This window comes from Synchiropus splendidus, chromosome 18 (assembly GCF_027744825.2).
Source record: "Synchiropus splendidus isolate RoL2022-P1 chromosome 18, RoL_Sspl_1.0, whole genome shotgun sequence".
Taxonomy (NCBI): domain Eukaryota; kingdom Metazoa; phylum Chordata; class Actinopteri; order Syngnathiformes; family Callionymidae; genus Synchiropus; species Synchiropus splendidus.
The window spans coordinates 13,079,223-13,103,381 of NC_071351.1; the positions used below are offsets into that span (position 1 = coordinate 13,079,223).

General features: G+C 45.7%; 3 protein-coding genes across 13 annotated transcripts in view; 2 read left to right on the plus strand and 1 right to left on the minus strand.

Moving 5' to 3' along the window:
- The window catches only part of LOC128749131 (cadherin-4-like), a 247,847-nt gene extending 240,635 nt beyond the window's left edge, over positions 1-7,212 (plus strand). For 5 of the 8 annotated variants that reach the window (XM_053848402.1, XM_053848404.1, XM_053848403.1 and 2 more), the window contains 5 exons: positions 96-335; positions 406-642; positions 1,577-1,716; positions 1,785-1,949; positions 4,344-7,211. In XM_053848402.1, the coding sequence (XP_053704377.1) occupies positions 96-335; positions 406-642; positions 1,577-1,716; positions 1,785-1,949; positions 4,344-4,550 (989 nt within the window). In that variant the 3' untranslated portion in view covers positions 4,551-7,211. Of the gene's footprint in view, positions 1-95; positions 336-405; positions 643-1,576; positions 1,717-1,784; positions 1,950-4,343 lie in introns of all 8 variants that reach the window. The other 3 variants (XM_053848401.1, XM_053848400.1, XM_053848399.1) reach the window with 2 other exon arrangements.
- Positions 7,213-7,654: 442 nt separating this feature from the next.
- On the plus strand, positions 7,655-23,931 carry LOC128749641 (protein LSM14 homolog B-like). 4 transcript variants are annotated; one of them, XM_053849429.1, is made up of 13 exons: positions 7,655-7,689; positions 9,029-9,096; positions 9,222-9,307; positions 13,505-13,538; positions 16,320-16,434; positions 22,023-22,241; positions 22,303-22,460; positions 22,513-22,636; positions 22,692-22,880; positions 22,946-23,014; positions 23,077-23,235; positions 23,309-23,444; positions 23,509-23,931. In XM_053849429.1, the coding sequence occupies exons 6-13, from the start codon at positions 22,121-22,123 to the stop codon at positions 23,660-23,662; spliced, it is 1,110 nt and encodes a 369-aa protein (XP_053705404.1). In that variant the 5' UTR covers positions 7,655-7,689; positions 9,029-9,096; positions 9,222-9,307; positions 13,505-13,538; positions 16,320-16,434; positions 22,023-22,120; the 3' UTR covers positions 23,663-23,931. The 4 variants fall into 4 exon arrangements, with proteins under 4 accessions (XP_053705404.1, XP_053705406.1, XP_053705403.1 ...); XM_053849431.1 differs by lacking the exons at positions 7,655-7,689; positions 9,029-9,096; positions 9,222-9,307; positions 13,505-13,538 and having other exon boundaries at positions 15,086-16,434; XM_053849428.1 differs by lacking the exons at positions 7,655-7,689; positions 9,029-9,096; positions 9,222-9,307; positions 13,505-13,538; positions 16,320-16,434 and adding an exon at positions 20,922-22,022 and having other exon boundaries at positions 22,109-22,241.
- LOC128749812 (transcription initiation factor TFIID subunit 4-like) lies at positions 16,518-21,720 on the minus strand. Its single transcript, XM_053849731.1, has 16 exons — positions 21,659-21,720; positions 20,955-21,331; positions 20,265-20,407; positions 20,097-20,192; positions 19,900-20,019; positions 19,692-19,814; positions 19,527-19,616; positions 19,256-19,456; positions 19,058-19,184; positions 18,827-18,929; positions 18,467-18,636; positions 18,264-18,394; positions 18,074-18,199; positions 17,945-18,001; positions 17,759-17,878; positions 16,518-17,696 (listed from the first exon to the last, which is right to left on the minus strand). The coding sequence occupies exons 1-16, from the start codon at positions 21,718-21,720 to the stop codon at positions 17,529-17,531; spliced, it is 2,214 nt and encodes a 737-aa protein (XP_053705706.1). The 3' UTR covers positions 16,518-17,528.
- Positions 23,932-24,159: the final 228 nt, after the last annotated feature.

A 24,159-nucleotide genomic window follows, 5' to 3' on the forward strand; every position in this document is an offset into this window, starting at 1 on the left:
CCTCTTTTTCTCAATTGTCCCTTCTTACCGCGCACATCTCCTCTTGTCATCTTCCCCTCCCGTCATGATATTATTTTCCTTGTTTCTGCTCCCAGGCTCCCCGGCAGCCAGCGGCACCGGCACGCTGCAGATATATCTAATAGATATTAACGACAACCCGCCGGCGCTGGTGCCCAAGGAGTCTCAGATCTGCGAGCAGATGAACAAGAACGCCAATGGCGTCAATATCACTGCGTCTGATGCGGACATGGACCCCAACGCTGGACCCTTTGTCTTCGAGCTGCCTCACTCCCCCAGCAGCGTCCGCCGTAACTGGACGATATCTCGGATCAACGGTGAGTCAGGGAGCCTCCTCCAAACTATCTACTTGGCATCAATATTTCTGAGCTATTCTGTTTTCTTCAGGCAACTACGCTCGCCTGGGTCTGAGTTACCAGATCTATCTGGAACCCGGGGTGTACGAGGTCCCGATATTCGTGTCGGACTCTGGGAATCCGCCGCTCTCCAACAGGTCCGTCATCAAGGTGAAGGTGTGTCCGTGCGATCAGAACGGAGACTGCACCACTGTCGGGGCGGTGGCGGCGGCCAGCCTGGGAACCGGCGCCATCATCTCCATCCTCATCTGCATCATCATTCTGCTGTGTAAGTCATCAGACCAATGATGAAGCACTCTCAAGCACAGCAACCCGATAAATATCCACCAGATCTGTACCGTTTATGAATTGCAAAGAGCCAAAGTTTGAAGAATTCTATAGGTTGAAATGGAGTCCAAATATTCCTGAATGCGGTCGATTCTGTTGTGGGTTTGTCTGCCGCACCACAAACTTTAATATCCAACTCGCTGGTGCATGAAGGCTGAGTGAGTTTACCCAAAAAGCAACTGTGTTTTGCTTTGTTTTTGTGTCGTTCTCGCTTGGCAGGGAGATATTTTGGAATGAAAATTGTGATGTGCAACACAACTGGTCACACCTGTCTCGCCGCGGCCAATCCATCTTCTCCACCGCCGTCAAAACAAGCCAGACCTCCGTGCCATTGTCAGGAAACAATTATCTTCCCCATTACTTGGAAAATTGCTTAAAACAAGCAAACAGTCTCTTCCACAGACGACAGCAGCTTATCCGTTTGGTGTTTTCAGTGCGTGGTATGATTGAAGTGAAAACAGGAGTCTGGATTTGAAGTTTTTTAATTTGAAGATCAGATCATTGGAAAGTGAGTGGAGAAGTCGTGACGGCGCTTGAACCAAGGTCATCCGCTCTGAAGCAGGTTTCATCACCGCGCTCGTCACCTGAATACATTTTCAGATGAGACGCAGTTCAGTTTTTATCAAAGCGAAGCGCAGACTGTGAGTGGTGGGCGGCCGAGACTGGCTTTGCAAAGGGCCAGACCACGTGGCCCCAATTTAGCTGTGGAATGATCCAAGTCGAAAGGACGAGAAGTGATGACTAGGACTCCACTAGATGCTGCTTTTGGTTTAGAAAGGAGGTGAGGTTTCTTTGGATTTGACAGCGACAGTGCCATCTGGTGGCCTCAGTGTTCCAGTGCGCTGCTTCATGAAACCTCACATCACTACTTGCAGGTATGGTGCTGCTGTTTGTTGTCTGGATCAAGCGGCGAGAGAAGGAGCGGCAAACCAAGCAGCTTCTGATCGACCCAGAAGACGACGTGCGGGATAACATCCTGAAATATGACGAGGAGGGAGGTGGAGAAGAGGACCAGGTGAGGTCTCGACGGGACGCACGCGTGCGCTCTCCTGCTCACATCTGTATTCCTCCGCACCCACACAGGACTATGACCTCAGCCAGCTGCAGCAGCCCGACTCCCTGGAGCACATCATCAGCAAACCTCCTGGAGTTCGCAGGGTAGATGAACGACCCATCATCCCGGAGTCTCAGTACCCTATTAGACCTGTTGTTCCTCACCCTGGAGACATCGGGGACTTCATCCACGAGGTGAATCTAAACTCACTGATGGTTGTCGCACCCTTGCGACGGAACAAAGTTTTACAGAGTGTCACAGCTCACTCACTGTGCAGTTGTGTATCCACTCGCACACACACGCAGCACTTGGCACAGTGAGGCGAGAAAATACTGATTGACAGACTTGTGACAACGCGTTCACACTCCAGAGCCGCTGGCAGCTGTTCGGCTCTGGTCCACCCAACCTTGACACACACACACGTTCTCCTCAAACATACACTCACCTAATCGCGCTTCAGCAGTCTGGTAAAACACATACAAAACAAACATTTGGAGCTTTCCTCCCACCGCACCCCCGAGGGTTCAGACATTTTAGATTCCTCGCAGAAGCTTCTCTTTGTATTCCAGTCAAGCGGAGGAAGTCCTCTTCCCTCCAGCGCCTCACCTGCGGGGCTCTATTGGCGTTCTGAGAAACTGATGGAGTGATGGAGGGGCGTCAAAACATTATTGACCTCCACTGTTTTTTATTTTTGTTTTGCAGTCTGAAATATTGATTTTTACTGAATTCTATTTTCATTATTTTCCTTGTGTTTTCTAACGGAGCTAAATAGAAAATGTAGCAAAATTAAATGTATTTTTTATGTCCAATAATTTCATCATTTATCTTTGATCTTTTTGTATTTCTCAATGTAGCTTTTGTCTTTTTTTTTTTCTCCGTCCTCGCCAGAAGCAGAAGGACCTTGACGTATGACAATTAGACTGTCAATTGTTTTCAACTCTCACGTTATTCCAATTACTACGATTATTATCGTGAAAACTACTCATGAAAATATGTGAAATTGTGATCCCTTATGAAAGATATTATTTTTGTTCTTATATTGTTGTCGTCATTATATTGTAATTCTTATTTATTATTATGTATAAATATATTATCTGTATATGTTTACATTATATATTATTATATATATATTATATTCTTGTTTTATTGTTATGCATTTCCTTTTTATTTATTTTATGTTATTATTATACACTAGGTATATAGGAATATCACCTAAAATATTATTTAATTTTCTTTTTTTATTTTTTTTCATGCTGGTTAGGGTTAGGGTTTTTCCTCAAAATTATCTTTCATGATTTTTTTTTTCTTTCATTATCCCAAGAATAAAAGCTGAGCTCAACTAGAAGGTGTCTTTTCAAAATAATAATAAAAATAATTACCGTTTCCAATGCTGACCCAATATTTCTTTTCCATCCTTTGATGTTGAGTGATTTATCGATCTTTGTTCCAAGAAGTGCCGCCATGGTTTTGAACATTCAGCCATGCGGTCGCCTCCCTTGTCGCTGCCACTCACCACACCTGTAGCAAGTGTCCCTTGCTGGCTGATACTGATACTCGCTGACTCGGACGCTCTGCGAGCGGCCGCTCACACAGCTGTCAGGAAGCTGTCTCGCCATCGTCTTGTGGCCTCGGCTGTGCGAGACCTCTTTCCGTCACTCCAGGAGACGGCTCTCGCCGGGTTCTTTTTTTCCCGCCGCCTTTTGTGTGACACAACTGAGACACATGGGAGTGATGACGCTGAAATATCCTGAATAACAATGCTCTGTTTTCAGCCCACTATCTCAAACATAGGTCTTCAACTCAATTGCTGGGGGCCAAATATGACTTATGAGTCATTGCATGTGGCCCTCAAGAGCTACAGTTGGCTCAAAGAAATTGCTAATGTGAAGCTCACTGAAAACACTGATGTCAGGAGCCATGGTGCTCACAGGCTGGTGTAGGTTAGGCAAAATAAATATGTTTCTCGTGTTGCAGGGTCGCTAGCAACAGAGGAGCTAAATGCTAACATCATGAACAGTGACGTTTATGTTTAGACTCTTGTTTCCTGACCAAAAGGATGTAAACAAAATGAGAAAAGAAAACGGTTGCAGCTCAAAAGTGCACTTTCTTTGCTTCGTTCATGATGAACAGCTGCACAACAACAGCTGGAGTCAAGACCCGAAGCCCAGCAGGCCAGATACCTTCTAACATGTTGCTCTCACAGCGTTTCCATGCTTTGGTGACCATTTAAATTCCACCATTCCAGCATTGATTCAACTCTGCAGCTTGTGTTGTATGACAAAGAAAGCATGTCCAACAAGCTTCATTCAAGCTTTGACAAAAACACTGTATGTCTCTTATTATTCAGCACAAGCAGGTCTCAGATGGGCCACACACAATATGACCTCTGGAAATTCTTTAGCTTTTCATGAAATGGACTGTGTTTTCTTCATGTTTTACTCAGACTTACACTCAAAAACTGAAGCTACAAACTTGCACCAGATGATGTAGGCGTGGATGGAACTCACCCACCCATCATCATCGACAAAAAAAGCAGTGTTTATCTTTGATTTGTGTGATTTCCGTGCTCACTTCCTCCTCCTCTCCAGGGTTTGCGAGCAGCAGACAACGACCCCACAGCGCCCCCCTATGACTCCCTGCTGGTGTTCGACTACGAAGGCAGCGGCTCCACCGCGGGCTCCGTCAGCTCCCTCAACTCGTCCAGCACGGGGGACCAGGACTACGACTACCTCAACGACTGGGGTCCTCGTTTTAAAAAGCTGGCCGACATGTACGGTGGAGGGAACGACGATTAAATCCACCGCACGCGAACTCGCGCCCCCGTCAGCTAGCCTGCCACGCCCTGTCTGTCCAAACAGGGAGCCGAACTTTGAACATATATTGAAAACACAAACACTGACCGCAACCCACCGAGCCGTCCAGTGACACCAGTGGCTGCTCTGCACCCGGGCTCTGACTGACACAGAAGCTGCAGGCTTTTTGTTCACGTTCCGGTTTTCTGTTCCTTGTGAGCCGCTGTGAACTTTGTCTGATGTTACATCTCCTCTTTTCTCCGTCTTTCTTTACAGTGAAGGTTTTTCTTTCATCGTCACCCCCTCTGCCTCCTGACTGGAGCTTTTGTACGAGCTTGCTTTGTTTGAGTGGAAAACAGAGGGTGGGGATTGGAGAGTCGGCCCTGCGTGGAGGTTACTGGCTTATTCTTTGTTGAACTTGAATTACTTAGAACAGAAGCACTGTTGTCTGAAAAAAAAAAGTGCCTTCAGTGGTGCATATTTTAACAGGCTGCCGCTAACTCAGGATTGGTTGCCATTCTCTGGGCTCGCACGCCCTCTCATTACCCCGACCCTTTAAGTCAGACCTATTCTCGCCATCGCAGCTGTCGGCCGGCGCCGCAGAGGAGAGTGAAGCTGAGCAGTGCGTTATCGTTTCACCTGAATCACAGTATGGAGAAGAGGTGAAGCCTGAGTTTGTCACCAGGTTTGCTGCTGGATTTATTTTGAAACTCACGCATCTTTAATCCAAAAGCTAGAACCAAAAGATTGACTCATCACATGACATGAACTAACTAATGTCCAAGTGGTGAAAACTATTTCCACACTCATCCTTCAAATCCCATAATGCACTGCAACAGTTGAAGCACTTAGAACAGAGACAAAATTGTTTATTAAAATTGATGGTTGCTGTCAGGCCCGTGCTGAAGTATGCAATACATACACTTGTGGATTTGGAGAGGCCTCCCAAAAAATTTTTTTCTTTTTTTTAAACTCATTTTTATGATGAAAGCCATTAAAAACAAATGCTTATTTGACTGCGTACAGCCATACTCATGTTATTGTTCAAGGTTAGCGTTGTCATTCTCAGCAACGTCTCACGCATCGCTTGACTAGTGGCGTCTTTCCAGTGGCTCAAGTTTGAGCGTACGCTGACACTTCAAGCATCAGTGAGTCGCAGGAGGCCTGGTACTGACCCCTGCGGAACTCCAGAGTTCAGATGATTCCCTGGAAATCTTTAACCTCAGTGTCTCAGGTTAAGGTTGGTCTACAAGGAGGAAATATTTCAAGTTAAAAATTATTCTTAAACAAAATGATAATCGGATATTAAGGTTTCTTTATAGTTAAAATGCATAAATAGATGCGTGAAATCAACTAGTCTTCCAAATCGCTGTCATAAAATATGAATTTGTTGTTCGTAAAAATACATTTAGTTTTAAGGTTTAAGTCGTGATTGTGTCCAGCAGGGAACCAGCTTCACTGAACAAGCAAGCGCAAGCAGTGAAGTGATGCTTGAGGTGCAGGCATGTTCTCACCGCCACTGGTCAGATGCTGTCAACACGTGAGTGAGCCCACCACTCCATCCTGTAGAGTCGATACTAGCACACTCTTACGCCTCTAGGCCTTACTGTATATTGACATACTGTACATAGTCAGGTGTGATAGTCGCTCTCCTTCAGTGGCTGAGCCAAGGCCGCCCCGATCTGAGACTTCAAATCCTTGCAGGCGTTCAGTGCCAAACTGGAAACAAACGTGAAGCGTATGACACAGTGCCATTACAATGTTGAATGTTATCAATGACTTACTATGACAAACTGCTACGGCTCATCTGTGTCCTCCATTAAAGGCAATTTGTGAGGAGAAATGAGAGATTTCTGGTGACAGATGTGGTCCATTTGTCTTTTCCATGTACTTTCACTAAGGCTTGGGAGGGAATTAACAAATGATTGAACGGAGAGAGAGACGTACTGCACCGCTGCAGTCGACGGCGGCTGATGACATCACTCCGGGCTCTCGCACTGGACGCTGCTCTGCAGTGGAGCTCTGATGTACATAATGTAAACTCTGCTTGAAGCTCATTCGACCAAGTTAGGCAACAGTGCATTGTACAATTCAAGCTTTTTGCATGTGTCTTTTTTATAACAGGGAGATGAGTTCTATCAAACATAAGAAGAGTTTATCGCAGCCCGCATGACCGAGGCTGCAGTCCAGAACCGGTTCTGGTGTACCATAGCTACCGAGTTGCAAACGAAAAGAAAAAAAAAAAAAAAAAAAAACTGCACAGTATTGACGCCTAAAGATTTCTTTTGTAAATTGTTGACAGCACAAATATTTTGTATTGTTGTTTGTACTGTTTTGTAAGAAAAATAGAAAAGAGAAGAGTAAAAAAAAAAAAGGTGAGGAGCTGTTTGTTTTGAGCGTGTTTATAGTGCCACTCTCTTGGTTTCCAAATACTGTACATGCGCAGCCTTGCAGATGAACCTTGTAAAATAGAGACGCCGAGGTGGTGACTCGGCATCGTGTGTTCAAAATAAAAATGTCCCCTTCCTTATCAGGCTCCTGTATTTTATTTAATTTGTAGTACATTTAGTACCTCAACAATTAAGTGACAAATTCCTCACTACATTTCAAGTGGAAGTCACCTCAGTTGGGGAGCATGACCCTCTGAGCCGCTCTTGAATGCAGTATTCAGCCAGCAACACCGCACCAGAGCTTGAGTTTGAAATCGGTAAATGAAGTCAGAAATGAAAATGACCTGAGAAGAACGACGATGACACGCAACAGCGACACATCCACTCGGCCACAAAGGTGTCCGTGGGAAGAGAAATCCGAGGTCTCGAAAGTAGATTCTAGAATAATGTGAGTCACTCTGTGTTTGTCGTCGCATTCAGAAGTAACTTTAGTAAATGTTTGTGTACCGGACGTTAGCAATACAAAGGCAACACACTGATATTATTTTGCAATATGTCAGGTTGTCTTAAATTAATCGTGTGAAACCATTATGAATTGTTGAATTTGTTGGAGTTTTATTTATTTTGCGCTTGCACTGTTTTGGGTTATATTTTTGGCCATACGGGGTTACCGTAGATACACCGGAAGTGTCCACTGCTTCGCGAGCGACAAGTTCGGATTTTTCTCACGCAGCAAATCGACTTATTCACCTGTAAGTACGTCGCATATTTTGAGTTGTTTTTCCAATTTAGTTGCTAAACTACGGAGCCCTGGAAGTGACATGCATGTGTTTATATTTTTGGATGTGACATGCATGACTTTTTTATTATCCCGACATAAAAATGATCTCGAGATACAAATTATCAGGTGATAAAATTTATCACGAGATAAAAAAATATCTCGGGATAATAAAAATAAAGTCATGCATGTCACATCCAACAAATCCGTACTAAGCTGTCCTGTCAAATACCATGATTTACTGTCCATGAAAAAAATAGCGATGGATAAATGGAGCTCCACTAAGCGCTAAAGTTAGCTACATGGTTGAGGCTTAAGTTGCAATGATGGTGCCACCAAGTGGACATTGAATATAAAACAGCTACAACGAACGAGCGTTACCTTCGTTTCAAGTCAAATTATTGCTGCTTCGTTCAGTTTAAGCGTGATATTTTACTGTTTACTGCGTCATGTGTCTCATCTAAGCTCTGTCTAATACACTTAAAAATATGAGGTGTTATTAGTTTTAATCTCACAATATGTTTTGCTCATAATATGTGTGTTCACCTTCATACCAGGGATGAAATGAAAGTACCAAAAATAAACTTCAGATGGATTCCAAAATAGTTAGAAATATCATGTACTGAAGCGTCACATAACTAGTTCCGGAATGAATCGCTGCCAAACTCGATAAACATCAGTGGTCAGCATTGAAATGAAACGGTAAGTTGGAGTAGGATCCCCTGTCTTTCATCGCAGCAGGACGCAGAAGCAGTAAGAGGCCGTTCCTCCTCATTGATTGACCTGTCGGAGCGCATCAATACACATACATGTCGACAGAATGCGCTCAAATGTCTCTTTCAAACCAGGAAGCATCCAAGTGTAAAAGGATGGCAGCTCCCGCGCTCCTGCTGGGTGACCTGCCGACTTGACAGGCCAGGTCAGAATAGATTAGTGCCGGTAACAGTCACATGGTTAGCCAAACTGCTTCATGCTGCTTTTCGACTGTGTATGGATTTTGATGTGGATGGTTTACAGCTGACATGGACTCTGTCCAGTGAGGTATCGGACGCAGAGAGCAGTCTGATGGTTGTTGAGGCGTTCCTTTCAAGGCCGACCGCCGCGGAAAAATAAGATTTTCCAAAGCAACTTTTAGGGGTTAATTTCACAAGAATGCAGGGAACAAAACAGCAGGCGCACAAATGTGACTCACGACATCATCATATATTGCTTCTTGTGCTATCCATCAACGCTTTTCGTTTTATGTCTAATGGCCTGAGGGCGAGAGAATAGCTGAATAGTCTGATTGGGTCTCCATCTAATGGCTGTTTTAGTGGAGCGCCTCTGGACCCAGACATAGCAGGCGAGCTGTGAGACAGAGATGGTGCCGGAAATATGTTTGGTGAGTCATCCAGCCGTCGTGCATTTAGTATAAATGTACCATTGAATCACGCTTTTCAGAATAAACAAATGATCATGCTATATTTGCTTTATGGGCTCACATCAGCCTTGACTTATTCTCCACAGTGGGGCGACCCCGAAGTGAACCCCTCGACTAATCCCTCATCTGTGTGGGAGAAGCGGCCTCTTCAGGAATCGGGGGTCAAACTGAAGTAAGTGGGGGAAGTGGCCTTTCTTCTGGTCACCAGTCGGCCCTGTATCCTGAGCCTGCTGACAAAACCTTGCTCAGGAAACTCTAATAATCTGGTTAGAGGCATCTAAAAGCTGAGATCGGAGGAGATAGTGTTTCCTCCTGGGTCAGGGAAACCACAGCCAAGAGAGACGCGCTGCAGCTGACCACATTACGGCTGGTGAGGGACAGAGATAAAGGAGTGAAGCTCTGGGCCCATAGTAGCGTCAGAAATCAGATTTAGATTCCATTCTCGTGTCAAAATCGTATTATACTCCACAGCGATTCACAGAGAAGCCATCTATCTCTCAAATACACACACTGTCAACAGGATCTGACCATCTGCCAGCACTTACCTGCCTGGGACGTCGCCCTGATGGAGGGCCTTCATTATCTCCTGCTTTATCATCTTCTGCTGCTGTCCCATGTCGAAGCCGCAGAATGGAAAAAATTCAGCAGCCATGATGCAACGATTAGCGCTAATCTCTTGCTGAAGACCAGGTTTTCAGGAAAGAATAGTATCAGTCGTGAGCCGTAGCTGCAGGTGATATTCAGATGCTATGACGTGGTTCACCACTTGGTGGCCAAATTTAACCCAGGTGTCTTTGCCTTTCATCATCGACTGACGCGACCATTGTTTGTGAACTTGTTATCAAGTGACAACAGTGTAATAACAGAATGTTTTAAGAAAAAAATAACTTTTAATATGTGTATTATATGACTTCATATGTAACAGTTACAAAAGAATGACTCCGGCTTCGAAAACATGTCTTGTCGCTTGTTGATGACATCACGCCATGCGCTTTCCTTCTGGAATTTCTTTGACTTGGGAATCAACCATGGGTGGTGCTGAACTTAAAGTCGTACTGTTGGCCTTTCAGCCTCAACAAGTCGCACGAAGTGTGACTAAAAGAATGTCATTTTTAGTGCGAAAATAGCAATTATATAATCGAAAAACAAAAATCTCAGTTGAACTATACAGTGAAATTTTTGATGTTGGCAGGTCGGCTTTTAGTTAGAGAGGCGTCTGGGCGTCCCGAGGAACTGAACTGAACTGCAAAACGTGAAAAATTGGACGCACATTTCTCTTTCAGACGGACGCCCTGAATTTTTTATCGGTGCCTGCGTAATGCCCCAATCATAGTCTCATCATATTTCCATGAAAAGGAAGTTTCCGTGCAGTAATTTCGCTGAATATGATAAATTCCCTGCGTCTCAACTGCGCACCAGCCCGAGAACCTTGGCCACCGCGGACGCCATGTTTGTTTACGGCCAAATCTCGCGGTTATTCACATCCCGCGATTTGCAACTCTCGCATTTTCATTGGTCGATGCAGCATGGAAGAGCAACGCTCTCAGTTGGCTGTTTGACGCTGAATACAAGAGGAAAAGCCGGGTAACTTTAAAACTTTAAACAATTGTTTACAAAACGAACTGAAAGTCTTTTAATCAGATGAGTCATATGCCGACAGCGCTGTTGGGGGTTTATGCAGCCTTTGCCGAACAACATATGAACAACTTGTGAGAGAAATATTTACACTTGTTGCTGTCCTTTTCCATGTATTGGCTATAAAACATTTTCCAAACCAACTCTTCCAAAACGCAAAAGACAAGACAGACAACACTCAGCTTCTTCCTGAAGGAAAAACAGGTCAGAATTGTTTTCTTATTTGAATATTTAAATGTGTGAAAGTTCAGAAAACCATCACAGATTCACAGCTGATACATCTCTGTGCTTGTCTTGCATCACGATATGAAGGAAGATGAACAAAACTGTTTATGAGATCGCATGTAGAAGGACTAATTAATATTATTTTTAATTACTCAGGGTCAGAAGGAGAGAGTCCATCCCTTCATCACATCAGGAGAGCGAGGAAGAGGCGCCATCATCACGAAAGAAGAAGAAGAAGAAGTGGATTTGCTGATTTTGACTTTGCAGCTGCTCGAGAAACCTCCAGACCCCCAGGCGTTTTCTGCATTATGAATTTGTTATTGTGACAACATTTGTGATATTTGACGCAATATGTTTGGTTTTATAAAGTTACTTTTGTACAAATATTTGTTTACAGCGTTTTTTTTTTTTTTTTTTACACAGCCAGTTATGTTAGTGGACAACATTCGTCCTGGTGTGTCGTGGAGGGGAATGGGCTGGGGGTGGAGTTATGGGTTGGGGGCGTGGCTTGTGGGCGTGGCTATGGACGCCCTGTTTCAAAATCCGAGCTAAAAGCCTGTTGGCAGGTCGACATTGTATTTTCCTGGATTCACTGATGCTTTATGATCTAAGAAGCGATCATCATTCCTAAGACCCACACTGCCATTAAGTCGCTTTAAATTCTCCTTTCCTGACTCTTAAGAACAGTCTTGAACGACGCTGCTCTCCGTGTGCATCCTCCTGAAGAGTCAGTTCACTGTGTGACTTGATCATCACGGACCCGCCGGAGAGCCTCTCCCTGAACTGTGTGTACAACCACTGGGGCAGGAGTCATGAATAACTGAGTCGTGACTTCACATTTCTTTGTTCTGTGAGTCACATCTGTCTTCCCTCTACAGCCGAGCTAAACAAACAGCTCAGTGACGAGTGTGTGTTTTCACATGCAGCCGCTTTTGTTCAAACTCATCTGTCATCATAACAGTCAAGAGCGATGATACATGTGTTTCCAACTTTGTTATGTCACTTCCACGGCGGCAACTTACCGCGAACTCACATGACGTTGAGGGCTAAGTGAACTTAATTTACCGTGACTTCAGACATGGTAGTTGATGGAGCCCTTCTCTCTCTGTCTACTTCATTAAATGTTTTTGATCCCATCTTTTCATCTGTAATTATGACCATCCATTATGGTAATGTGTTTCAACACACAGAAAAGTGCTTAGGCTCTGTTGCGTTTGAGGTAAAACACACAAATTTCTGAGTAAGTTCTCCTCAGCCTGACGCGGTTCCGAGTGGCTGGTTGAGGGCGAAGCCCGGCGTCTGGCGAGACCTGGGGTCAAACCAGGGTGGTGCGCTCCGACAATGATCACGGCCTTGATCTCGAAAAGAGCGTTTGGCCTCTGACTCACATCGAAGTCCTTCCCTTCCCCACAGGAAAGTGGTTTAACAAAGTGGAGGCAGCCGAGCGGACGGGCCGGCAGCCGAGCGTGGCTGTAATTGATGGAACACTTGGCATGCTCGGCGTGCGGCGGCCATTTGTAGAATCCATAAAAAGAGATGTTGAGGGAATTATGTTTGTCATGATACATCCAACGCAGGAATCGGTGAGCTAATCCGAGCGGCTGACAGATGCGGCATGCAGATGCTGTCAGACCTCTTGTCCACGGCGATAAAATTACAGCAGGTCATTGTAACAGGTAACAGCTGCTCACCGCTAATTTGTTCAATTAAGCGCGGAGGATGCGGGTGGTGGTTGAGTCCCAGCCTCCAGGGAGCCCCCTCTGCTCTCCCCGCCTCCGCCCCCATCTTCCCCCGGAACCAGCTGAATAATGGAATCCATAACTTTGCATATGGCCAAACACAGATTGGAGCGTGTTGGTTTCTGCAACGTCGCATCACTGATGCAAGGCGAGTCGTTTTTTTTTTTTATTTTGTCTTGCCATTTGTAAATTCCAGGGAATGTGCTGCGGTGCCGATTTTTCAAGCTGCCCCCCGCGCGAGCTGGATGATGCACCAGGAGGACAGATCTCAGTCAGAAGGGAGCTGCTGCTGACAGGCTGTCAAGTTATTCATATCCAACAGTAACCTCCAGGGTCGCACCGACTTTAAATCTCTTCTAATAAGGCGTTGATCAAATGAAATCTTCTCTTAAAAGGGTTAAAGCGAAGCTGCGTAACTGGCTGCTTTATTAAACATCATAGCTTTTGTATTTTGGGATTGAAAAGTGCGAGTCTAAAACGCTCATAATGGCTGTCTATGGAGCGCAGATACCAGTGTGAAGTGGAAAAAAAGAGCTTTATTTGTGATTTAATCCCACACACACTGTTGCGAGCTGATAGCTGGAGAATGTCAGGACAGTCTGGATTTTCCCCTGCCGCTGATTTATTAACTCTGAAATCAATCTGGCGTCTTTGATGCGGCGAGATAATGGAGAATCTTGACACGATCTGTTCATTTTCAACGCTCCGACGTCCAAATTCAATTTCAGATATGAATTTTCTCTTCATTTTTTTTTTTTTTTTTTTGCCAGGCAGCCGTCACATTTTCTTTGAAACCGACCTGCGGTAAGTGATCCTCTCGCTGCTCGTCTCTTGTCGACTCAGCTTTGACCTCATTTCGAGGCGAGAGAGAGCTTCATCTGCTTCACCTGGACACGTGAGTCAACTCCAGTTGAGCAATTACATGCTGTTTCCTGGGTGAACTCTGACCTCATGTCACTTTTCTCTTTGCGTTTCTAATACAGGTTTGGGTTTCAAGGGCAGCAGTCTCCGCGAAGAGGCCCAGACTTGCCTCTTCCTAGAAGCGTCCTTCGGCCATATTTCTCAGCTCTTTCTTCCATCTGCTTCAATCCGTTGTAGGTACCAAATGTGTCCGACCTGCCGCGGAGTGATGACGTCACATCCGGCATATACAATATCTTTTTCTTAATGTTTTATTGAGCCAGAGGAAATTGAAATAAAGGATTTCAAGGTGATTTCTACCAAATGCGTAGCATTTATTTCCACAAAATGCCATGTTTGTCATCGAATCGTCTGCGAAGTTTATGTTCTCTGCAGTCTGCGGAACAAGGAGTCGCGATTGGCTGATATATACGGAGCATTGTTTTTCTTTCATATCGCGCAAGAAATCACAATTGTCTCCACAGTAGTCACTTATACACCCCCAGATATTTTTTAATTCATTTACCAGGGAAAGTATGGATCTATGAAGGTGTTTTCACCCCTGCCAGATCGGTCCTACCACTTCCGCGTTAGCTAAAAGATGCGTCGTGACTGGCTGACACGCACGGGTTATTGTTGAAGAAACGACTAAAAATACCTTCAGATGTACATAATTATCTGCTGTGGAGTCGATTTAGATTTTTGTGTGATACAAAATAAAAACAATGCTCCGTGCATGTCACGTACATGTAACGCGGAAGTGGTAGGACAGATTTGAAAAACTCCTTCATCGATGCACATTTTCTCTGGTAAATTAACACAAATATATCCGGGGGTGTATAAGTGACTACTATGGGGTTAATTGTAATTTTTGTGAGATATAAAATAAAAACAATATCCCGTACGTGTCAGCAAATTACGACGAATCTTTTAGCTAACGCGGAAGTAGAGCTGAACACTCCTTCATAGATGCATATTTTCCCTGGCAAATGAATAAAAATGTATCTGGATGTGTTTAATATGTGGAGACTATTGTGATTTCTTGCCCGGTATCAAAGAAAAACAAAGCTCCGTACATGTCAGCCGATCACGACGCCTTGTTCCGCAGACGGCGGAGAAGAACGGACATAAACTTCGCAGACGATTCGATGACAAACATCGCATTTTGTGGAAATAAATGCTACGCATGCGGCAGAAATCGCCTTGAAATCCTTTATTTCAATGTCCTCTGGCTCAATAAAACATATATCGAATAAAAAAAAATATATATATCGTATATGCTGGATGTGACGTCATCACTCCGCGGCAGGTCGGACACATTTGGTACCTACACCGTCAGTTCAGCTACATCGAGAGAGAAGAGTGAAACGGGCTGATCCAGGACCAGATGAACAGAACGGTCTTAAGTCTGTGTTTGGAGAAAATACACAGGCGTTTCTGTCACAGTTTGATACGGTCGCAGAGCCCAGTTCTCATCACTAGATGACAGTGTCTGCACTGTCATTAATGGCTTTGTGCGACTAGTTTAATGGAAGCGCGCCTCATTTTGAAGGCAACAGCGCCACCTACTGAGCTCTGATAATGATGACATTGCTTCATGAAGCTTCGGAACAAGTGTAGTTACAAATAAAGTCAGTCACTTTATGAGTGTTTGTAGAAGTTCCTCCTCCTTTCATTGTCACCAAAGTCTCCAGTGCAAAAATCAAGGAGAATGCAGTCCAACTTTTCTCTTCCGTATTTGAAAAGAAAAGGGGAAAAACTAATCTCTTTCGCTTGTCAATCAAGGATATTATCCTGTGAGCAGCAGGCGGCGCCTTATTATGCAAAATCAAACAAGACTGTGGAATTGAGTTCGGTGTCCCAGAGAAACAAAAGCAAACACAGAATGGAGACTCATATTGAAGAAGGTTTTTCAAAGTTTGCCTGATAAAACGGAGAACGGTTTAGGCAAGCATGTGCGCGAGAATCCGAGCGATCACTTCTTTCTTATGCATTTATTTGTCGATTTATTTTCATATTTTAAGCCGCCAAATTTTAAGAAAGGTGATGAGCGGCGCGCTGTATCTGTGTCAATAGTCAAAGAAGCTAAATCCCGAAGGGGGAAGGAACTGATGCAAACATCAAAACACAATGGAACGCTGTGTTGGAACATGAAAAATCCTTGAACTTAAATGAAGATACTATTTAGTAGTTGTTGTGCGGTAGTAGTTGAAGGTGGCGCGCTAGAGTCCTCTAGTGGACAGATGGTGCAGTGCAGTGACGCGCATCCAAACGCAGTCATGAGTCACAGTCCACTATTAATCCACCACAGAAGTTCAGCACTCGCCTTGAGCGACTGTGAATGTGCGATAGTGAAAACAGTGTCCTTGTTGTTGACATCTTCGACAAGAAACGTGTGTTATTTTTGATGAGTTATACGCCAGAGCGGCGGCACTGCCAGGAAGACGTAAAGTAGTCAGGCTTCCACGCAGCAAATCACTCCAGAATCCCCCATAAAACGCAAGTGCAGGAAGTGAATAATGATAATGGAATTGTGTAACTATAGTGCCATGAACAGCTTCATCTTCTGCCACCATTCATCACTCCATAGCAGAGGTTTTGGTGCTCATTACAAGACAAGGCGACTGAATGAGTTTATTAATCTTCATCTATGTCGATGTTTAACTGGCTCCATGTATTTTCTAGATGAAGCTTGAGTCATGGGAGCAGCAGTTGGACAAAAGAGGCCCAAAAACCTAGCTCCTCTCCGGAAATGCCTAGTCTTCCCAGCATGCCTTCCCCCAAAACACCAACACCAGGGGTGAGTAAAACATTTTGCCGTTTTTTAAAATAAATCCAAGAGCACTATACTGCAGACACACTGAGACAGGAAAGCAAATAAATTATTTTCATTTATATTTTTCAATCTCTTTCAAAAATACATTCCAAAAGTCAGGTATCAACATATAAAACAAATGTGAGCCAAATGTGCAAAGTATTGCTGTGTATCTGTCATATATGAACAGTAGAAGGCAGAAAATATTTTTTATGTTCCAATGTTGCAAGATGATCTTGAAAAGTGCCACTAGAAAACAAAAAGGAATATATTAAAATTGGATTATAGTTCTTCATACTCTACTATTGCAGCTTTTGAAGTCACATACTGTGTGTTTAAATACACAAATAATCCTACATTCATTCATGTGAAAAGAGAGGTACCTTGGCAGCGATATTTAAAGTAGCTCTGTGCAAAAAACAGCCGATACTTCGGGCATCAATTTTGAAATTGCGCCTATAAATTCAAAATATGAATAACGTATAAAGTCAGTAAAAGATATATCAATAGTTGTGTTTAGTATTGGTATGACAAAATATAGAGATGGTGAGAACATTCTAATCCATATGGCTTAGTTTCTTTCCAAGGCCATGCAGCAAAAGTTCATCTTTAAAACACACAGGTGTTTCATTTGTGTATAAATAGTGATAAATTATAATATCTGTTCTGAACTTCAGTAAAATATTGGCACTGTTTGAGTCCTGCGGCGCCGATGTTCTTGAGAATCAGTATGCTGAAGGACGAATGTTTCTGAGATGGAATCACTTCACTGGGATTTGCAGCTACATCTCAGACACACTGAGGTTTTTTTTTCTGAGCACTCAGTCGAGTTAAAGAGATTTTTCTTGAGTGCAGTGCAGGTGAAGTGTGTCTGGGTGCGAGCGCGCTGAAGGGCACGCTCAAAATCAGGCTCCGGTAATGACATTTGCTCCGTTTCTGCATTGGAAATGAACAAAAAAAAAGGTCTCACGGTTGAAGAGGCTTCTAAAAGAGGAGAAAAGCTGATGGTGACTTTTCCCTCCATCGCTCAGCAGAGGGCGATAAAGAAGGGATCAGTGCTGGCATCCCGCTCCGGGGTGCTATTTGAGGAAGCCCTTGTAGAGCAGGTGCGAGTGGCGGCTCACGCGCTCGTTCTCCAGGCAGAACAGAAGGTCCTTCAGGTTGACTCGAGTGATGCGCTGCCGGGTGAACTGTCTGGAGGCTCCGCTGCCGGGGCTGTCGCGCCGGGTGGGGCTCGACCCCGCGCCCTGCCGACCAAAACACATGTCTTTTTCTTGCATTCTTTCAAGTGTGAATTCTCACAGCACACCTCTGCGCTGAATCGTGGGAACGGAGAATCAATGAGCCTCTTTTTCCTGGGGCCGATGGCCGCCAGCGCCGTTTGGTTCGCCTCCCTCTGCTGAATCTGAGCCTGCTCCTGCTGCTGCATCTGGGTTTCAAACAACAGCGTGCTCAGAGCTCCTCCAGAACAGAAACATTGAATTCAGCTTCGCACCTCTCTGGCCTTCTGCTTCAGCCTGAGCTGCTCCGGGTCCTCCTGGCGTGCGCGAGACTGAAAGGCATTTGAATGTTCATGAAAGGACTTCATTTTTGGCTGTATTCTGACAAAACTCTCTTCACTTACCTTGGCGACCTTCAGGAGTATCTCTCTCTCCTGGTCCTCCTTCTTTTGCTTCTCCATCTGATCCAGCTGCTCAAAGAACTTGAGCTGAGCTCGGACGTCGCTGCTCTGCTCGTGCTCCCCGTCCTCCTGACAAATGAAGCGGAGCACTGTCCACCTCAGGCCCTCCAACATTGTTAACATGAGACATCACCTTAAAGGTTATGTTTCTCTGCTGAGCCACACGAGACACCGTTACCAGCAGGTTTCGGAGCCTCTGCTGCACGCCGTGAGAAACCAAGTTAATCACGTCGCAGCTGACCTCGGTGACGCCAAAGCGCTTTCCTTGAGGATGATTATGAAATGAGGATGGAGAAGAACGCTGCGGGGTGTTGCGTGTTCACAGCTCTGCCTCACCAATCTCCAGAACCTTGCGTGTGAGGAAGGATGTGGACAAAAAGGCCTCGTCCTTACAGGATCTTGTCACGGCCCCGACATGCACACTGTTGGTTGCTAGGATACGAGCACTCTCCTCCGACAAGTTGACTCCTGCCATGGAGGCCACGTCATTGATGTCATCATCCTCTCTGGAGGAAAAAGTGTGAATTGTAGAAACAACCACATATACATTTTATGACTTTAAATCTATCATTTTAACGTTAAACTCAAATTCATTCATCAATAATTGACCCTACAAAGCCACTTTCTGAACTTTTTTTTTTTTTACTTAAAACCTGCATGTGTGAACGTTTTCAGGGAAATAAACATGTGACTCACTTGAATGACGCGGGATCTTTCGGCTTGGCGTTGGGAGCGGCGCCCGGAGGGCCTGGGTCAACCAGATGAACTCTGGCTCCGAATGGCGACTTCAAGGCAGGAACTGACGGAGACAAGCGCTCTAGTTAGAGGTAAACGCACTTCCTCGCATCGTCCACTAGATGCCAGCACCTTCATTGGCTAGACGTCTCTAAACCGTGAAAGTTGATCAAGATAAAAGTGAATTGTTACCTGAATGTAACTGATGGACCGTGGGCTGTTGACCCAAGATGACCCGACTGTGAGGTGGTCCTAACATAGACGACTGAGCCAGCGGCACCTGCGGCCTCAGCATGGCCCCAGGTTGCTGGGCTACAATCTGCACCCAAATGGAGAGAGTGGAAATGCATCATGCTAAATCTAGCAGCAAAGAACAAGCGGGACAATCACCAATCCAGCTTTATTGTGAGAGTTCTGCGTGAGCCTGATGCCGGTGGTTTTGATGGCTGCGGAGTCGCTGGTGGCGGCCGTGGTTAGAGAGGGGCGCGGCGCAGTGGCAGCGGGAGGTTGAGTGCTGCTCAGAGGCATCAAGCTCTGATGGATGAAGGCCTCAGAGTCGGGGGTCATCTGCCGCAGAGCTGGGAGGCTCCGCTGGTCAGCGGAAAATCACTTCCGTTTGAAATAGTTTCTTTGTTAACAAGGTGCCACAAGCTTGCCTCACCTTGAGAAAAGGCACGAGGTACGGTTGTGGTGGAGAGTTGAGCTCCTTGTAAAGGCTGCTGATGAACTCTTCTGGCTCCAGCTTTGACTCCTTGAGTTCCACAACAAGCATACGCTCAATAAAAAGGCGTTAAAAGGGAGTCATCGTCTCACGTGATAGAATCACCAGCAGGTTCTTGACCAGCTGCTTGACGTTGGCGATGGTTTCCGGCGACTGTTTTCCGCCTGACGCCAGCTTGATGAGCGTTGACAAAAACTTCCGGCACTTTTTAACGTTCTCCAGCGTCTCCTGCAAACACATTTCAGAGACCTTTGCTTTGCCGTTCTTTTGAAACATGTGGTAATATTCACAAATAAGCCCGGATCACGCTCACAGCTGTGACTGGTATTGGTGGAGCAGGTCCAACCCTCTGTTCTCCCGGTGAGCCTGGCTGGACGGGGGCCCCGGGGAGCTGCCTGGTGGGCGGGACTCCTCCTCCCATCATGACTGTGTTCTACATTCAGATGACCATCAAACACTCAAGATTTGACGTCCTCAACAGTGAATAAGTGGTGGTCGACCAGGGCGTACCTGGAGTAAGGGAGGTCTCTGCAGTGGTGCTGGAGAGCTTTGTTTGCCGATCGCCGTGTGGGTGGTGGAGTGGACATGTGGTGACAAATTTGGTGTCTGTAGGATTGAAAAAAAAAACCTCAGAAGTGCAGAGAAACAGCAGCTCTCTAAGAGGAATTCACAGGTCACCTGTAGGGGAGTCATCTGGGCCGGGCTGGTGGGAACAACAGGTCGGGGTGTCATCGTGCCGGAAGACTGCGCCTGAATCTGAGCCAAGGCCTGGTGATGAATCATCAGCAGTTGCCCATTTTCATTGCGAACTAGCACCATGCCTGCAATGGACCAACAACAACAATAAGCTGTGGCTAACTGATGACTAAGAATATATCGATTTAAAGATTCAGATCTGCTTTTAATATCCAGGAGGGAATAGGTTCACATTTCAAGACCGGCGAGTCGCAGAGACGCTGGTGTTCAAATATTAGTCATCAAAACTCCATTCCTCGATCTGCCCTTCTAAGTAAATAGTTTTTCATTTGAAGCATTCGTTTTTGTTCAAGCCTTTCTTCAGAATGCAGCAACTCCACATAAAAAAACCAAAAATTGTTTGAATGTAACCATGAATTAAATGTGAGAAAGTGCAGCTATTTTTGTGTGGCTCACTTTTTCAGTTTAAACCATCAAAACAGTGGTATTAATATCACACGTTTGATTTCATTATTCTTCAAAATGACATCTTGATGCTTCATGATTGATTCGAATTGTAAGTTCTCTTACAGTTATCAATGCTCGTCATTGAAGCCACGCACAAGAAAAGTTCCTGACAAGTTCTATTTGCTTCACTGTTTGACTCAAACAGAGTCCTTTTCTCAACATTACCTGGAGGCAGCTGGATGCTTGTGGCGTTCCGCTGTCCGAGGGTTGGTCTCGGACCCACGTTCTGGGGGGTAGCGGCTTGTATTACACTCACAGGGACAGCGGAGGTCCGAATGTTTTGGGCGACAGTCGGGCTCCTCCCGTTTGGCGCCGTCCCCATAGCAACGCTGGAAGGCACAATGGGATGGGTGTGCATGGGTTCGGTTCGGTTCGCCAGAGCGTAGGTGGAGGCAGTCTGGACCGGGGGTCTCACGAGACTGCCAGTCGGTTCAGGCTCCAGGGTCTGCTGTGGTGAACTGCGGTCTGAAGTCCTCAGGACGGGTCCGCCGGTGAAGTTGTCGACGCTTACGGAATCGTTGGTGACAACCGTCCGGTCCGCGCTTCAGCCGTCACCGTGACAGTTGACAACACACAGACGACCCGCTCGTCATCTGTGTGGCTGTCATGTTCGGTCCATCCATGCTCCAACCATGAGTCCCTGAACTACACGCGACACCGGGTAACACTTAAAAACAAGTCAGGAAAGCAACGACAAGCTGGCAGACTGAGATGAGCTCCAGCCTTACCTGGCTCCTTGTTTTCAAAGTGCTTTTTGCGATGCTTTGAACATCACACAGACTAAAGGCAGCGGACTTAATGACGCGAATGGGTGGAAAAAGTCACTCCTTTGCTCTGACGTGGTCGACTCGCCGGTGAAGTTGCATCACTCGGTACTTTTCGATCGCTGTGCAGCGGTGAAAACATCTTCCAAATCGGAGCCTGCCGCCATCTTTGCCTAGCGACGCTGCTTCGCCAGACGCATGCGCCGATTGGATGGATTTGTTGTGACGTAGACACGGGCAGCGATTTGATTGGCTCCCGGAGAAGATACAAACCTGCGCTGATGTTTTGGTCCTGCAGCGAGGCGTGTTGACAGTCAAGTCAGCGTCACTATTTTGGTTTTTAAACACCACTGTTGGGGCTTTAACAGAGTTCTGCGGCGCCGTTATTGATAAAATGAGGTGTCTTCAATCGTAAATGACAAAAATAATGACATCAAACGTGTTTGATTGGCCGCCTCTTTATGAACAGGTGCGTTGAGTGGGCGCGTCTTCCTCTCACCTGTGGATTTAAACTCATCAACCCCGTCCTGTCTCCTCACTGGGTTTGCTGCTCAGCAAGTTGCCACCATGAATTCCGGGATGCCGTACATCGGCTGTAAAATGCGGCTAATTTCCAAAGCTCAGAATCGCTACGAGGGGATTTTATACACGCTGGACAAAGTCAACTCCACCGTGGTGCTGGCGAAAGGTGAGCAAGCAGCCAAGAAGTTACCACGCACGGAAACCGACTGGAGCTGGTTTTGTTTCAGTGAAATGTTTTGGGACTGAGGGGCGTCCCACTACCATCCCCACCCCACCTAAAGATGACGTGTATGAGTACATTACCTTCCGGGGGAGTGATATAAAAGACATAGCTCTGTGTGAGCCTCCACACCGTGGCCTTCCTCTGGACCCTGCTATCATTCAGGTAACTTTGTAACTTCCCCAAACTGTAGTGTCACTTGAACCCTTTCCTCTAGTCTTCTAGAGTGGCTGCTCCCTGTGTTGACAGTAGTCATGGAAGTTTCTCGCCCCTAAGGATGTCTCCGTACAACCAGCTGGCCGCTCTTCTCAGTCAGCAGTACGCCGCGGCCTTTGGCCTCGGTAAGTGTGTACAAGTGAGAGGAGAAGCTGTGGTGTTTTGAATGTCTCCCTCAAGGCATGCAGGTGAGGCGGGGGCCTATGGTGGAGAAGGCTGTGCAGACACAACAGGTGGACAGGCAGCAGAGAGGTGTGGCTCTGTCACCAGAGCAGCACTGGGACAGAAGACTTCAACTCCAGCGACCTGTCCACCCTCAACGTGGCACAATGGAGACCACGCAGCCCAGAAGAAGCGCGAGAGTTCAGAGTAAGCAGCCGCCAAGTTCTTTTCGGGATTGAAAGTTCCTCAGCTTCCATCTCATCTCTTAAAAGTGAGATCTGGACCTGGCATGTCTGGTGCTCGACCCAGTGATGAGAACAGGCCGCCTGCGTCAAGACAAGGTTACTGTCGCCTTCCGTGGCTGTAGTCTTTGGTCCGCTGTTTACTGTTTACAAACTTACAGGAGCACGCCGACGTCGGCCCCGCAGAGGTCAGCTGATGGCCCCAAAAGTTTCATCTGCCACTCTGAAGTTTGACACGGATTTCGATTTTGATTCTTCGAATGCAAAGTTCATCAAAGAAGAGTTGAATATGGTGGAGAGGGACGGCACAAAGCAGAACGGTCTGCTAGACTAACTGAGGTGTCGGTAGTTTAAAGAGGTGATTTTTGTGGCTAACAGTGGTTCTGTTTGTAGATGAAAACGCTGACTTGTTGGAAACCCAGAGGGAGGAATCCGACCCAAACTCTGAGTTTGACATTTTGGGACCAAATTGCTACTACGACAAGGCAAAATCCTTCTTTGACAAAATCTCTTCTGATAATAAAGTCAGGTAAACACGTGACTTTGTGAGTGTAAGTGGCTCACATCCACATGTAACGGCACAATCGCTCCAGGTTGACGTGGGCTGAGGAAAGGAAGCGGAACTTGGAGACTTTTGGGGTGCCTGGACGCTTTGTGAGGAGCCAGATCTTCAGAGGAGGCTATAGCGGACGCAGAGGCAGGGGAGCTGCCAGACTGACACAGAGAACCAGGAATGGGCGTCTGTGAAAAGCTGTTTGCTTGGGATTCTCTACTTTATATTGTACATAGCCTCTAAACACTGCATGGAATTATGAGTAAAACTGAAATTGTCCATAAGGAGTCCAAGTTCTTTGTTTTGCAAAGAAGATAGTTGGTGGAGAACCAAATAATAGAATATAAACATAGACATTGAGTCATGAAAGTGTGTGGATCTGTACTGAAATGAATAAACTTGATATTTTTAGATGTACTTTAAAGAGAGACATATTTTCAGGGGGTTACTGAAGGCAGTGAGTTGTAGTTGGTTCTTTCCTTCCATCATCCTTTACATTCACCACAATAATTCCACTCTCATCCATTCAGATGGTTGCATGGCCACAAGTACGTTTATAATAGCTTGAGGAGCTTTTTCAACTCCATATATACAGTTTTAGATTCTTTGACCGTAAATACGTCCTAATACTAAATATCAAAGACATGATTTAAGGCTCTGATCGCCACCACTTGAAGGCTGTTCCCTCTTG

Bases quoted from the DNA above. Each gene is read 5' to 3' on its own strand.
- LOC128749812 (XM_053849731.1), bottom strand. From the start codon at position 21,720: ATGGCGGCAGGCTCCGATTTGGAAGATGTTTTCACCGCTGCACAGCGA. The intron at 19,457-19,526 runs GTGAGGCAAGCT...TCCGCTGACCAG, and splicing joins ACCTCGTGCCTTTTCTCAAG to CGGAGCCTCCCAGCTCTGCG. The intron at 18,395-18,466 runs GTGAGGCAGAGC...ATCATCCTCAAG, and splicing joins ACGCAAGGTTCTGGAGATTG to GAAAGCGCTTTGGCGTCACC.
- LOC128749641 (XM_053849428.1), top strand. From the start codon at position 21,969: ATGACAAAAATAATGACATCAAACGTGTTTGATTGGCCGCCTCTTTAT. The intron at 22,242-22,302 runs GTGAGCAAGCAG...GTTTTGTTTCAG, and splicing joins CACCGTGGTGCTGGCGAAAG to TGAAATGTTTTGGGACTGAG. The intron at 23,445-23,508 runs GTAAACACGTGA...CAATCGCTCCAG, and splicing joins TCTTCTGATAATAAAGTCAG to GTTGACGTGGGCTGAGGAAA.